Source organism: Syngnathus floridae, chromosome 6 (assembly GCF_059516105.1).
Source record: "Syngnathus floridae isolate MCC-2025c chromosome 6, RoL_Sflo_1.0, whole genome shotgun sequence".
Taxonomy (NCBI): domain Eukaryota; kingdom Metazoa; phylum Chordata; class Actinopteri; order Syngnathiformes; family Syngnathidae; genus Syngnathus; species Syngnathus floridae.
In genome coordinates, this window is record NC_142418.1 from 9,502,016 (window position 1) to 9,518,310 (window position 16,295).

The 16,295-nt window shown below is 38.9% G+C and overlaps 1 protein-coding gene across 4 annotated transcripts in view; it reads left to right on the top strand.

Moving 5' to 3' along the window:
• Nucleotides 1–16,295, top strand: part of tspan9a (tetraspanin 9a) — a 168,393-nt gene extending 152,098 nt beyond the window's left edge. For all 4 annotated transcript variants that reach the window (XM_088377546.1, XM_088377548.1, XM_088377545.1 and 1 more), the window contains 4 exons: nt 6,906–7,007; nt 7,254–7,385; nt 8,607–8,690; nt 11,063–16,295. In XM_088377546.1, coding sequence (XP_088233672.1) covers nt 6,906–7,007; nt 7,254–7,385; nt 8,607–8,690; nt 11,063–11,134 — 390 coding nt within the window. In that variant the 3' untranslated portion in view covers nt 11,135–16,295. The remainder of the gene's footprint in view (nt 1–6,905; nt 7,008–7,253; nt 7,386–8,606; nt 8,691–11,062) is intronic.

Consider the following 16,295-nt stretch of genomic DNA (forward strand, 5'->3'; position numbering starts at 1 on the left):
TTCCTCATTCAAAAACAGCTGCTCCTATTATCATCTGATTTTTGTATACAAGTTTCAAATGGTGGCAAAGCTCTAAACCAGCAGTCCCCAATCTTTTTGTGCCACGGAGCGGTTACATGTCAGACAATATTTCTTATTTTGCCACATAAAAAAGTAATTCTTTCAATCGATGAAAGAATTGCATTACTTAAGGTACATGTTAAATATTGCAATGTTATCGATATTGCTATATTCAATTGCCATATCACATCTCTCGTGTTTTAAAACGATGGTGCCCTAATGTGCACATTTGACTATAAGGAATGTGTAACACACGTGCTCTTTCTCTGAGTCTTTTTAAAGTAGAAAATACTTTGAGGAAAGGAAGAAAGACTGCCTCCTCCCCAATGCAGGGATGCCTCACATCCTTGAATGCATGTTTTGACAATGGAAACACAAAGAAATTGCCCTACCAAACTGTGCTGATTAGTGGATGAGAGGCTTATGTATGTGACTTTGCTGTATGTCATTTCCCTCTGAAGCCCAATGTTCTTCAGTTGGCTGATCAAACTCCATACAGAATCTCTACTATAATTAAATCAGGCCCTGCAGTTAGCAAGCAGCTGACTATAGCAGATGGCCAGGCCACAAACCAGATTAATTCCATTCGTCTTTAACGCCGTGACCTCATTGTTTCTCTGTCAACTCAACATGCCAACCCAAACAGCGGTAAAGGTTTATTAGCTCACATTGTCAAAGCACAACCTGGCAAAAAGACAAGGGGAGCAGCAGAGCATGTGCAGCAGGATGTAGGGCGGAAGGAAAAAAAAGAACGACATTGCAGGAGGGGGAAGGTAGCAAGAGACAACGGTTGGACTCAGGAGAGAGGGAAGCGAGATAATGAAGACATGAATAAAAATTAGACTGGTGGAGTAACAGAAGGAAAATGTCTGTAGTTGATACAGAAAGCCAGAATGTCATTCAGTAGAGCGCAGACCTCAGCCATGGATAAAAGGATTTGTGGTACAGGCTACTTCCTAGTTCACAAAGGATGAGATAAGATTGTACCGCTTTTGAATTTGGGGTGGGGAAGATGCTTCTATCATAACTCAAACAGCAAAAGCGACACCCACTAGTCGTTCTGTTCATTGGGTTACTGGTGAGATGGCGCGCATCCCAGTGCATTTGGCTGTAAGATGGACTACACACTTGAATGCTTGCCAGTCAATCACAATTCACATTGAGCAGATCTTTCATTACTACAAAAAAGCAGCATCAGAGCATAACAGAAGATATGCAATACCTATATTTTTGGAGCCAGAACGCTGCTATGGCAGGATAATGCCATAAATTTGTGCACCAACATTGAATGGATTGTCCCTGTCACAAATGCCACAAAGTCTCACGCAAATCACTGAGTAGGTTTGAATTTGTCATCTCGTTAAACAATTAGCAAACCAGCCAACATCATTCAATATATTTTAAAATTTGATAGGGGCTAATTCAAAGACGGCATACAAATTGTGTGGTGAATATACACTGAACACATACTGTCAAAGCAAGGAATGTTTGCCATTTATAAATCTTATTTTCTGGACCTTGAGCATGAATTTTTTGGAAGTAATTAAAAGGGGGGGGGGGAGAATCCAGCTAAGACAGTAATCTAATATCGTGCCACGTTTGCTGACTGATTATTGCATCAAACACACAACCAAGCAGCAAGCTATCAGCATATGTTCAATTCCTGGCCGTGATTTATTATTTGAAACCAAACAGTGAGCAAGGAGGGGTGTTTCTCTCATACTATTGAATATTCTAGCCTTGGGCGATTCAGGCAAGCCTTACAGCGTATCCAAGGGAATTCAATATCCTTTAATAATGTGTTATTGGGGACCTTTGGCTTTGTTGCTCATAACCTCCAAATCATTTATTAGGCTTTTGAAACAGTTATCTCAAATCTTCTAGACAGTACACAGTGAGTGGAACCAATTTCACATGAAATTAGTACTGTAAGTGCAACCGTGATGTGTACAAACGCGGGGCATGGGTGTGTGGAAATACAACAGTCATATGTTTCCGGAACCACACACGTTGCACACATATAGAGAAGAAGGGTGTGCTGGAGAGATTTCATAATTGAATATTTTAATTGCTCAAAGCAAAGGATTAAAAGTAATATTCTCACACGAATTCCACTCTCTACTTTAAATATGGAGAACTGTTCAACTAGAGCAGCGATTGGCAATTTCAGTGAGTAGACATTCCTTCTTAGTGCCACAGCTTAAGAGAGAATCAATACTACAGTGGCCCTTAGAAGTCCCAAATGCACAATACTCGTAATTTAGATCAGAAAAAAAAGTGTACCACGCAAAAAAACCCAATTGCTGTTCATTTTAATTCTGCAATTATGATTTGAGCATTATTCCTTATTACCATGACTGGACACGTTAAAACATAATTATTTCTGCCTTCTAAGTTCTATGGCCTTGAGTAGCTTAGTCTTAGTCTTTGTATAATCAGTTGCCATCAAAATATAATTTAATAACTTTTTGGTGTGTGTGTGCGTGTGTGCGTGTGTGCGTGTGTGCGTGCGTGCGTACGTGCGTGCGTACGTGCGTGTGTGCATGCGTGTGCTCACAATTAATCCATTCATCCATCTTCCGAAATGCTTCTACTCACGAGGGTTGTGGGCGTGCTGGAGCCTTTCCCAGTAGCATTAGACAGGGTACACCCTGAACTGGTTGCCATCGAATTGCAGCACACACTAAATTGAAAAAAATCTTTTTATTTTAAGGTCCTAAAGGAAACGTATTAGTATCACATTGTGCAAGAAAGAAATAAAATAAAATAAAATAATGTGAAGTCTTGGTACACCGTACAACGTCCCGGTACGCTAAAGGCTGGAAGTGCTGGTAGCGCTGCATACCGGCCCGCTTAAAGCGCCGGTTTACACACTAGCGACATATTGTTGAGGAATTTCTTGGTTTGGCCATAAGCTTCTGACCATGTTTTTATCGTTTACCAATTTGCAGTACAGTATGCCTTTATAGCTTTACACGTGTTTGTTGATGCACCAGCCTTATCAGAGCTGTAATGATGCTCTCGTGTAAAAGAGAAAGCCAGCACAACTTCTCAATGACATTTTGTTTCACGCTTGAAACTCACTCCTCCTGAAAACAACACTGCTTTATGAGTATACATCACGGCAGTTAGTGCCGCATACAAATCCAATTTAATAGGTTAAACTTAGGTGTTTTTATTCAGGGACTTCTATCTGTGGTTCAAGTGCACAATCTCTATTGAAATATGAAAGGCTAAAGAGAGCAGTGTGAGCAGTGAAAAACTGCTGGTGTTTGTGTCAAGGAAAAACACGTGTCAGGCAACAGATATTGGTTGATCGCCTCTTCTGAAATTGAAGTTTAATTCAGAGAGTTGAGTTTTTGTCAAAAAATACAATACATTTCAATAAAACTTTATATTTCCCATTTCACAACTGCAGCTCTAACAGAGTGCTTTACATACTGTGCAACATAATGGTGCAACAAAGAGTGAAAACAGTCAATTATATTTCAAAATAGGCTTCTGCAGCAATATTGTATTCCTGAAAAGAGGAAAAAAATGGGTCATTGCACAACTAAATTCACATTTGCTCTGCAGTCATTTGTATGTCTTTCATTAGCCTTGAATCGAAATTATGTGGTATATTTTCTTTAAGGTGGCCCTCAGGTGTGGTGCTAAAAAAGTCTTTCACACTTAAAGTGAAAGATGCACATAGAGCCATCGGAGACCAAGCCTGCACACTTATGCGTGTGTGTGCGTGTTTGTGTGCATTTGTGTGTGTTTTATGTGCGTGGGTTGGGGTGGAGAGTAGAAGGAGCTTGCTCTCCAGTGATTGCAAGGAGTGCGTAATGAGCGAGCAGTATCGCATAAAGCTGAGATTGAAAGCAGAAGACAAAAACAAAGAGGCAGAGATTGAAGATAAAAATCCTCATCTCATTTTCTCATACATGGACAGATGCAGAGGATGATGGAGCCTGCAGCCCGGGGAGGCATTCAAAGAGCTTCTCTGCGTCAGCAAAGTTACAGAACCATACGAAAAAATATGACCGGAAGTGAGTCTAATGTTATTTAATATTTTAGAGTTCAAGGTAGCGGCTCGGTGACGCACTGGTTAGCACGTCCGCCTCACAGTGAGGAGGATGCAGGTCCGATTCCATCTCCGGCTTTCCCTGTGTGAAGTTTGCATATTTACTCCGGGCACTTCGGTTTCCTCCCATAACCCCAAAACATGCCGATTGAGCACTCCAAATTGCCCCTAGATGCGAGTGCGAATGGTTGTTCACCCGCGACCCCCGTTGGGACAAGAGGTATAGAAAAGGGATGGATGGAGTTCAAGGAAATCGACCTTGCATATTTAAGACAATGAATAACTCAGACCAGATCACTTTGACTTCATTTTTATCATCTCTCTCATTGCCACAACGAGTAAGATGTAATTTGGCGAAGAAGATGTTTTGTTCACAAAATTCAGAATTTTGATGCAGATTGTTTTAATATTTGCAGCGGCCGTTTGAGATTGGTATAAGACAGTGACATTCAAACTTTGAAGAATCATTGCAGTTGCATGACGTTACGCCTCACAACCATATGGTTACCAGGCAGTGGGAAGTGGCTGCAAACAAATACATCTGCTTAATGAATAAAATCCGACCAACTTTATGACTGTGGCAGTATTGATTCCCGTCAGAGCTTTTCAGATTCATCATGAGGCTTCTAGTATTCCATCTGTTATATTTCTGGGTGTCGACCCATCACACCAGCAAATGCAAATATTACTGTTCAGAATTGGGTGCAGTTTTTTTTTTTTTTTTTTTTTTTTTTTTTAAACTTTGTGCACACTAAAAATGAGTGATGCTTATTTTAAATCCAGATGTCATTAGTGACTATATTCATTGGATTGGCTTCTTCAGCCTCTGACCATGGCTTTGGCACTTGTAATGATTAGGAAATCAAAGTTGCGTACTCTAGTAAAGAAAAACATTGGCACTCATTTGTGAAAACAAAAACAGGCCACGATTAGACAAAACTGTTTGCGCTCCGTGATCTAACTCACGTCTCTGGTTTTGGTCAAAACACTCACTATTTTTGCTAACTGTTAATTAAAATTAAACTAGTCATCAAATAGTTGTTGACAAGGTCAATACTTTCCGACCTTATTAGTGGTCTGGTGTTGGTGAGCTGAGGCATTATGTTTTAGCTTGTAAATATATTTTTGGTGTGGTGTGATTAACAGTGCCTGAGAACATTTCCTGTGCGGTTCGGGGACTACGCGCCTATTTTCTCTGCAATAATTACCACATATCTGAAGTGCCACACAATCTGTTGTGGCTGTTAGTGAAATCTCCCCATGGGCAAACCAAACTGCTGGAGAGCTATACCAGACTTTTGTTTCTCATTCATACATCCAATAAGATATTAATCTCTCACAGACATGACACAACCCTGAGCACATTTTTGGAGTTCAATCACAAGGAAACAGATTAACACACTTCGCTTCAGGGTACATCAAAGCTGCATGTAGGCGAGGGCCACATAAGGTCTTCCCCCTCTCAAGTCATAACACAAAGTTGAGCCTGATTTTGTCATTTAGAAAGCTAGATAGATGAATGTATTAATTGTAATTATCCAGTGGTGATAAAAAATGGTTAAAGGATTTCAGATGTTTTATAATAACATACTGTAGATTGTTCCTGAGTAAGCACATTATGTTATAATTGGGATGTGATTTGACAGATATCTGTACAAAACTGATTTGTTTTGACATTGGCCTACTGGTTTATTGGATTTGTGATTTCCAGCTATGGTGCCTTGGCAGTCAGTGGTTCCATGTAAAATAATTTTGTTTATTTATTTGTTTATATGTGGGCTTTTTTTTTTTTTTTTTTTGCATTGTCTACTGCCATTTCTGATATGTGGATTTGAATTTCCCTTCTATTTCCTCCGTTCTACCTTGTTGTCTGGTGTCCTAGTTTAACCATTGGTGGAATTGCTGTTTTTCTACATAATCATAGCACATTTGGACAGGTTGTTTGTTTTTCTGTATGTTTGTTTGAGTAATGTAGAGGTCGAAAGAGGGGTTGGATTCATTAAGATTTTTTTCTTCACACTCCTTTATTTTATTCTATTGATAAGTGATTATTTGAAATAATTCATTCATTCATACATTTATCTTCCAAACCGCTTGCACTCACAAGCTTGGCGGGCGTGCTGGAGCCCATCCCAGCAGCAGGTACACGCTGAACTGGTCGCTAGCCAATCGCAGCATATGAAGTAAGCTGTGTAATTACTTATCTTTTGCCTGAAATCAATTAACCAAAATAATGTGCAGCCACTTGCTGCTATTCATATTACATAATCAGTCATTTATATTTTTTGAAATATTTTTTCGGTGGTGTTTTCTGACAATTTCCTGATGTGAAATGGGTATTGGCCTATTGTTTTATTGTTGTGACTATTCCAGAATCATCCGGAATAATCAAAGTACTAGCCGTGGAAAATAATTACTCGTATCCACTGTCTCAACTCAGTCCAACCTCCACAACTGTTATTCTCTTTGATTGTTAAAAGGATCTTTTGAATCATTATAAATTCAGACACAAGTACATGAATTCATCACATTTGTTTTCAACCAGTAACAATTTCTGCTCAATGACACACCAAAAACTTTTCTGATTTTGGATGGTATCGTATTAAACATGCTTGAACTATCTGAGATCAACTCGCACAATGGTTCATGTTTTTTGACAGCTCTCTCCAGGTTTCAAATTCTCACTGTATTTCCCTGCTGTTGTTCAGTGATCACACCACAGGGATGCTGTTCTATTCTAAGCCATTGTAACCATGGCTGATATCTCTCCCATCTGCAGGTGAGTGAAAATGCTAAACAAGATCTGAAGGATGGCTTGGCTCTATACAACTCTGAAAACAACATTGGCCTGAGAAATGCCTGGAACATCATTCAGGCAGAGGTATGCGGCCCTTGCAGTTTCATCAAATGCGCTATGCATTAGCAGAACTACTACTAAGATAATTCTGATAATGTGTCTCATGGCGTCTAGACTTAGTATTAATGCAACATTGAATTTCACGGCTGTCTGTCTGAGTACATTCCATTACGGTGTAATAGAATGAAGTCACTTCAAAGTTAAGTTTCAAGAACCTGACCATCTGCCTGTCTGACTGCATTTGTATTATGTTTTGTGTGGGCTCCACAGTGGAAGTGCTGCGGCGTTATAGCTTACACCGACTGGCATGAGGCCCTGCAAGAGAAAGTCGTTCCAGACCGCTGCTGCCAGGAGCATTACCAGAACTGTGGGCGTAACTCCACCAACATGTTCTGGAATCGGGTAAGCACTTGCTAATGTATTTAAAGTATGGGGCATATGTCTTTCTTAATTGAGTTTTGAATAATGATATGTGTACGTATAGTCCAAACTTAAGTTGTTTGAACATTTAAACTGCACTGAACTTAATCATTTTTTTTTTCATCTTATTTTGTGACGTTTTGATAGTATGAGCAATAAAACAATAAGATAAATAGTTTAAATCGTTGGGTATTTGGGGCTGGGGTGGGTGGGGGGCTTTTGTCCAATGCTCCAAACTACAGATTTTTATAATCTTAAGAAAAAAAGTTCAGCCTAAACTATTCACATTGTTCGAGCAAGAAAATGAAATTGTACTCAACACTTCTGATGCAGTTTCACACTCTTTGTATGTACTACTTCACCTTACAGTGCATCATATTAGTAAGTTTTTTTTTTTTTTGTTTGTTTTTAGCAGGCAGTATATTCCACTATTCCTTTTCTGAAACAAATTCAAACAAAAAAGATTGCTGTTATTACAATGCAATTTATGCTTGATGTTCTGATACGGGACTGAGCTCCCCTGTGGATAGATTCTCGACGTGCCCGATTTATACGGTACATACAACTCTAATCGGAAGTCCATCTGGTCCTTATTTTCTTTAACAACCTACTGTGTCTAATCAGTGGAAATAGAACTGCTATTAACTTTTATTTATATTGCTTTACAGATTTTTTCGATTATGTGGCAACAGCCATTTTGTTTAAAGCTGTGCAAAAGTCTTCTTCCCAGTTTCCTCCTATTACAAGACTAATCGCTGTGTTATGTGGGTAGTCCAGTCCAAAGAAGGGAATTACACATTTGCCAAACTGAGAATAAGTAGACACTGAGCTGGCCCACTGGGGTGGCGCAGCTCTAAATTCCTGAAATCCTGCCCCTAGAAAATGGCCACACTGCATTGTCATGTCCAACTGCTGCCACAGAAAGGGATAACCACTGTGCAGCTGAAAGCAACATCCCCTCATTATTAGTAGACCTCCGAATGAACCCGAATGCACATTTTACATCTCAGGAACGTTGCAAGTTTAATACCTACGTCTGTTTTTCACCTCTAAGTCTTAATATAAAATTCATAATGCACTTATTCTACACCTCACATACGGGGGCGGTATTTTCTCATCCTTTGTATAATTCACACAGCTTTCAGGAATGTATACTGTGGGTGCCTGGTTGATATTTTTTCACTTTTATGTTCTTCCATATAGGGCTGCTTTGAGAAAGTAGAGGAATGGCTTGATGACAACAAGCACATGCTGGGAACCATAGGCATGGTCATCTTGGTAGTGCAGGTAGGAGGTGTATTGATGTGTTTTTTTCTTTTTGGGTGCTGTATTTGTCTGCCTACGTTGTGACATGTCTGCATCAATTGCCCTTCAATCCATTGCGCCCCCATGTACTGCCGGGTGAGTTATAGGGTTTGTCCTGAGTGGGCGTCCAGGGCAGCCATATCTTATAAAACACTGAAGCCTCTATTTTTTTTCTCCACACTGGTCCTGTCTGAGAGACTCAAAGCACAGTGGCTTTGCTCCAAGCAGACAGTGAGAATCACTCAGAAAACAAACAAGGTGGATACTAAAAAAAGCTCTGGTGTGCATGTTAAAAACGCTACAAACATATACATATGATAAAAATGCATCCAGGAGACTGGATAATTGGAGTTGGTTGAACAAATAGTTTGTCGAAATTTACTTTGCAACCAGTAAACTTTGACTGATGTCCTTACGGTACAGTTGTGCAAACAACATTCAAGTAAAAACTTTTATCTTTTGTGTTTTTGAAAAGGTTCCCTTTCCTTACGTACAACAACCTCCACTGATAAAGATGCTAAGAGCCTCAAATTATAAACAATGTCATTACTCAAATACTCTTGGACTTTCCCGGAGATCCTGTTTTCAGAGAATGCAAGTTTTGCACTTCAATAGGTCGCCAAAGCTAATGAGAAAGAATTAGTAAACTTTTAACATTCTAGATAGTACGTAACTGCCACACCAGGAATGGTCAGTGATCTAAAGACTCAATAATAAAGCACAGCCTGTGCTAGGTTGTTCACTTTGCAAAGTTTTATAAAGTACATCACAAGTCTCCTACATTTCATGATACGCATTTAATAGAACAATAAGTCTTGGAAGTTCTTCCTTGGTGGTTCCTAAATCTCTACAGTTTTCAGCGTTCTGCTTCATTGATAGATAAGTACCTGTCATACTCAATCTGCCAAAAATCTTTTGTATCAGAGCTGCACTGGTAAGCTATGAAGAGACTAGCTAGATGTTTACTGATAAAAGCTTTTGACAACAACTTAGCCCAGTGGTATTTTCTTCAAAGTATGGTAACTTTTTCTCAACTCTAATTGTCAGTATAAAAGTGCAAACAAAATGTTACCTTGGGAGAGAAACTGACAGGTACGACTTTAACTTTGAGTAAATACAGAAAAAATACAGAAAAATAGAGAGAACTAATCTGTCTATTTTTCTGTATTTTTTTTTTTTTTATATATATATCCGCTGTCAAGTACGGCACTGAAGAAAAATTGAGTCACGGTGGCTCACGGTTCAGGTTTAATGTACTATATTGTACATTGGAGCTATCTGTTTTATTAAAAACTGGTTTTATGTTTAATGTAGAAAATAATACATTGAGTAATGCAAAATATACATATTACATTTCATTCCTGTCATAGATCCTATCACGTGAGATCAAAACAATGGCGCAAATTAATAAAGTACAACTATTTCCTTACTGTACTGAAGTGGATTTCTCAGGTTATCTGTACATGTTGGTACTTTTTTGGTACTTGACTTTTTTTGTAACCTCCACAGCGAATGGCCCAATGTGAAATAAATAGTAAAGCCAAATTTGGTTGATTTAATGATTGGCATCTTGGGAAAACATTAAACAGCTGGAAGAAAAATGAATTTGAACTCTAGAACATTAAAGATAACACAGGCGATTTGGGAAACTAAGCTATTCCTATTCCGTTGCATCATGTTGTTGGTGACAAGATCAAATGTGTGTTCAAAGAAGAGGAAACATATTGTAAGATGAGATTTTCGTTTGTTTTTCCCTTTGGCCCAAGTTATCAAAATGGTTATCAACTAATTTTTATTCTTTTTGCTGCACTTGCTGGTACATCATTATTTTTTACACCAGTATCTGTACTTCTACTCGACTAAAACGTTTTAGTACTATCAGGTACTCTTGCTGGAGCTAAATATACTTGGTGTAAAATGACCGATATAAAAATGCACTTTATTCAGCAGTCTTTCATCGACAGGGTGTCATTTTCCTTAGCGGTTGAAATATTATTCATTTTTACTTCACGGTGAGGTGTACTAAGATGTGCTCGCTGTTTTAGTAGATAAAGGTGTTAGGATGAGCCTCGCGACTGTCTTTGATGTACAAATAGGACACGTAATGGCAACTTGAAAGAGACTCTACCCTGCCTACTAAGGCATCTCCATTTACTTTTGTGACTTAATGCTGGTGCCCATCATTTTCTCTCAGAATCTTTACCTTTCATTTTAGTAGGCGTGTGAATGAAGACGTGCTGGTGTTTCACAGTGGGAGTTTTACATCAAAAAGCAAACTAATGGCCCTTATGTGCTCAGGTATATCACAAACAAACCTGTTTTGACATATTGTGTCTTTCTCTTTTTGTCCACAGCTTCTGGGCATGGCATTCTCCATGACGCTCTTTCATCACATCCACAGAACAGGGAAGAAGTACGATGCCTAGCCTCAGGAGAAGAGGCCTGTCAATGCCTGAAGGGATGGAACTCTGATTAAATGTAACCCCCTCCTCCCGCACCACTGCTGCCACTACTTTACAACCATCCTTTGACTGTTCCTAGACTCTGTGTGCAGATTCCATGTGTCGCCGCTCTGGGCTCTCTCCTTTCGCCATTCATTTTTGCCAAAGAGTAACACAACTGGAAGAGGAGAAGGGATAAATAATTTGGCATTGAAGAGAATCCTGTTGGTTGTCACTCCTCCCTTTTAAAAAAAAAAAAAAGAAAATTCTTTGTTTGCCTGGAATAACAATTTGCTGGAGAGAACCACACACAGACACCAAGACATTTAAGACTTTTGCTAACACTTCCCACTCATTGGGGAAAAGAGCATAGAACTCCTCCCTACCTATGTATTTCTTGTGGAGTAGTATGTATTTGTCTTTCCTTTAGGCTTAAAAAAAAAATCATCCCCCATTTTCGTTGTATATGAAAAAAAAGTCCAAAACGGCATGCTAGTTTTTTACATCACCGACTTACCTTCAAAGCCGCTATCACTCATTTTTTTTCCAAAAACCTTTGATATGTGCGTGATGCCCCTTTGGAATGTAAGTAACCTACAATGTAGTGTGTGTTGCATTTGATGTGAGCAGCATAGACATGTCAGGATGGTGTTTATTATGATCCAAGGGTCATATACTTTCCCTTTGACTAGCATTTTGGGTAAAGTGAATGGGATTGAAGGAACTTATTAAAGGGAGAGAAATTATTTCGAAATAAATTCCGCTTTATTCTTTGGATAACGGTACAAATCCACTTGGGTAAAAACACACAGTGTGCTGCCACAACACAATTCCCACAGAGACAATATAAATTGTGTAAAATGGTTGTTTATTAAAGCTCCACCAGGACTGTCAAGAAAAGGATCCCGGGTGATGGAATTCCCCCTTTGAGAGTACAAACTAAATTGTGGTCTATACTTGTGTTTTATCACATTGTTCCACACGGCAAAGGTTAGAAAAATAAGGGCGTAAAAACACAGAATCATGGGCACTAGAGGCAAAAACAGTATTTATTCTGATATCATAAATTGTGTTAGTGGGAGCAGCGAAAGGTTTCTTCTTTCATAATCCTCCGTCACACATTTGTCCTCCCCTCATCGGTCTCTGGAGTCTGGGGGTAAACTCTTCCCCTTTATCTTTGAATTACAAAGGAGCATTAGGGTGCAAAATAAGTTTTAACTCCACGAGAAAAAAAACACTGCAGTGCTCTTATAACTTTTTTTTTCCAGAAACAAGCTGTAGTATAGCATCGTAATTTTGTGTGAGTGAATGTCAAAATCCCTAAATGATTCCAGCAGCCACTGCCATATTTTCATCACATAATACAATTTAAGAACCATTATAAACAAACCCACCAAAAGATCCTCCCACATCTCCCATACCTAAATGAGACCCTACTTTCAGATAGCATCCCAGATGATGTTCCCACTCAGGTCACGCCGCTGTATTTTTGTCACCACTCCTATTCCCGTGCCTTGTGCTTCCTGGCCACCAGAGAACTGGATGATGGGGCGGGTAGGTCGATCAAAGCTGAGACATATAGCTATGGCAACATGCCTTAAAGGAAACATCTATTTGGGACTCTTTATCGCATGTACCCAAGAAGCTTGAGAATCAATCTGCCACCAGAAACACTGAAAATACTCGGGTTGGTTCTCTGTCTGGTGCGGTGACTTCAAGGGAAATGGCCTCAGGTGGGAGGCACATGAAACATCATTCCATCAGTACAGCTCACTTTATTTCAGTTTGGTATGGAACTCCACCCACATTTCCATTGTCAAACAGCAAGTAAGCAATCACTCATGGAGGAGCCGGTTGCAGTGAACCTACAGTAACTCATTTACGGAGGAGATATAAATGGCACTAATTTGAGGGCTGGCATTTATTATTGTGCGTGTGTTCAAACATGGGCAGACATCTTAAATAATAAATGGTAGTTGCATTTTTTCCCTCCAGATGACACATACTGCATAATTTCTACTCTTTAGAGATGGAGAGTTTAGCTATAGCAGCATCTAAAGATTTTCTTAGGACTCCCTGATCAAATCCCTGAGTTTATGTTTCCAATTTTGTATTGGTTTGAATAGCCAGCAGAGAAAATTGTGGGTGTTTTTGTTTACTTAAGATGGATGTTCTTAATCTTACTTATCCACCTTTGCTATGATATTTTGTTAGCAATTTCTTAAGTTGTTCTTAGCCAAGTACAACTCCTACTGACACTCAGTAGCTCAATATACTGTACCTCAATCAGCAAAATTTGTCTTTGCTTGCGTCATTCTGCAGTTCCAATATGTTATTGGATTTCAAATACAAACCTAGCTATCATTTTTACTATTGAACATTTTATTGTACAGTGTTGAAATGTTACCTCCCACACATTTCAACCGAGTTTAGCAGAACTCCCTGCTGTATGATATCTTTAATCACGTTGAGAGCCCATTTTCTCAAGGACATGCACGTTTGAAACAAATTAGGAATGAATTACATGCAAATGTATTTTATTTGACAAATGTACAAACTTGGCCCTTATCAGAACAATATTGAACCACGTTTTATATTAGCTGAATAATTCGGTTATAATTCGGAATAGTGCGGTTGGACCATTCATAAATTGAAATTTAATTAAGAACAGTTTGTACAGATGGTCCCCCCCGCCAACACACACACACACACACACACACACACGCGCGCACGCACGCAGGCACGCACACACACACATGCTTTTTGTCATTATTTGAATAATTTGGTAGAATAAATTAGTACAGTACAGGTGCACTGCTATCAATCCATTTCATTGGATTGAGAGCTATTACTTGGATCAAAAGTTATGACATTTTGAATTCAAGAATCCTTTTATTGGACGAATTAACGCTGGTTTCCTTGTTTTTTTTGCATTTATTTTTATTTCATTTTTGCAAGGGGGACTATGTTCAAATATCATCCAAGTCATAGCTTTTCTTTGCTGGTGCTGGTAGAAAAAAAAAACTGCATTGTTATTAAGTGCATCTTTGGACCTCTGATACAAGAAGTATAACTTTGATCTTGATTCCACGCTAAGTAACACTTAGCTGGCGTCTCAATTTTTACAGTTTAATATTGCATTGTTTTTTCATATTAGAAATGGACCTTAAGACGGAACAAATCAGACGTATAGATGCATCCTTCCTTTTTTCCCCCAATCATCTTATATATGTACAGGATATGACCTTTGTTTTTGAGGTACAGATTTTTTTTTCCCAAAGAGAAAGGCCAGATGACAGGAAGCAAAAGAATTACACTTGCATGCAGTGACCCTGTTGGCACTCATTCACTTGGTGGTCCATATGCTCCAACGCGACTGGTCGTGTCCATGGGGTGGAACATGACAGCTGCTGATGTACAGTGCAGGCAAGAGTGGGCACGGCTCTTCCACTTGCGCAAACTCTCGGCGCATCCCTTATTTACAGCTGCACTTTGCAGATGAGGAACACTATACACAGCAGGAAGACCAAACCCTGGAGAGGAAACAGCTGTGACAGTTCAGGCAGTCACAAGATGTTGAATTCATATTACAGTGATGCCAACTTTCCATTTTGTATACAGGCTCATCTTTGTGGGTGAGGTGGAGCCTATCTTGCTGACTTGTGGTGAGATATACCCTGGGTTGACCTCCAGCAGGTTGAAGGGCAGACTATCATCCAGTCTCCCATTCACACCTATGGATAGTCTTCAATGATCCTGTTTCTAGCAAAAATAAAAGGCATTGAGTGTCACACATTTGATACATGACCTCAAAACTCTCAAATACTGGAAATCAGAAATGCTCATCTCCACATGAACTACGTCTCAACCCTTCATATCGTCATGGCTTTGTAGATGTCAATACAAGGATGAACAAAAGATGTTTAGTACTGTTATTTTTGTACATTGGCTTTTTCTGTTTGAGTATTTGTTTCTTTAGTGTGTTTATCTTGTCACCCCCCCCCCAACAACACACACAAAGAGACATACAACGAAGAAGATCCGCAGTGAGACCATGACATCATTAAGTTTGCTAAATGGCTCAGCAAACACTCTGTTAGTCTCTACAAGGTATAAAAATGTTGCTTTGTCTTAATACAGCTACAAGCACTAAAGGCAATTAAGTATGAGTTGATAGCGGTGGAAATGTGTCATGAAGCACTCCTTGAATGCCAAAACGGGTTTTCAGTACTTCACACTTGTCATCTTACTCCTTCTTAATAAGATCTGGTTTAATTGAATTTGAATGAGACGGAATGATCAGTTCCTGCATTTTAAGCGTGATAGCGTGTGAAGCCCTGTTATGAACAATTCATTCGTTCATTAAATCAGCTTTTAACATTAGCCCTACTAGTAAAGATGATTGCCAACCTGAAGTGGATGTGAGGAAGCCACAGTACTTTTTTTTTTGCTTCCATTTTAAAAATAAAATTTCTATTAAGATACTGGAAAATTCACTCAAACCATATATACACACAAGCATTTCATCGCTGTTGTATCGCCAATCCACACTAAAGACATGTTTAATTGCACGGCCGCATTTCCTAGTTAACGTAGAAAGCCATAAATAAAAAAATCATACAAATATAAAGTTAATCTGGAAAATACAAATTTTCATTTGTGGGTCGGTATTTTTTAACTGTAAAGGGTACAACAAAGCGGCAAAAGACTCTAGGGTGTGAAGATTGGAATAAGAAAAAAACAAAAGTTGATATTTTGACAATTTCCATGTTAGAAATTACCTCGGAAATACCAAAATCTATTCGAATGCCACAGATTTTTTTTTTCTTAATAGATGAGGAATTAAAGAATGTAAACAGAAATGGTGAATGTCTTTCGTTCTCATTTCTAACACTACTTGTGGTCTTATGGTGCTACAAATTATGATTATTATGATAATTATTATTACACACAACACTGAATCGTGACGTTGGCATGAGTGCGTGTGCAATCACCACATTAAGACTGAGAGTGTGAGGGTTTACAAATTACAGAACACTCAAGAAGGTGACAAAAGGTTGTTAGGGCAAAAACATGATTTCTGACATTGTCCATTTCCAGTTGCATATTGTTTCTTTGAAGATGATAAAAGCGATCTTGTAACAAT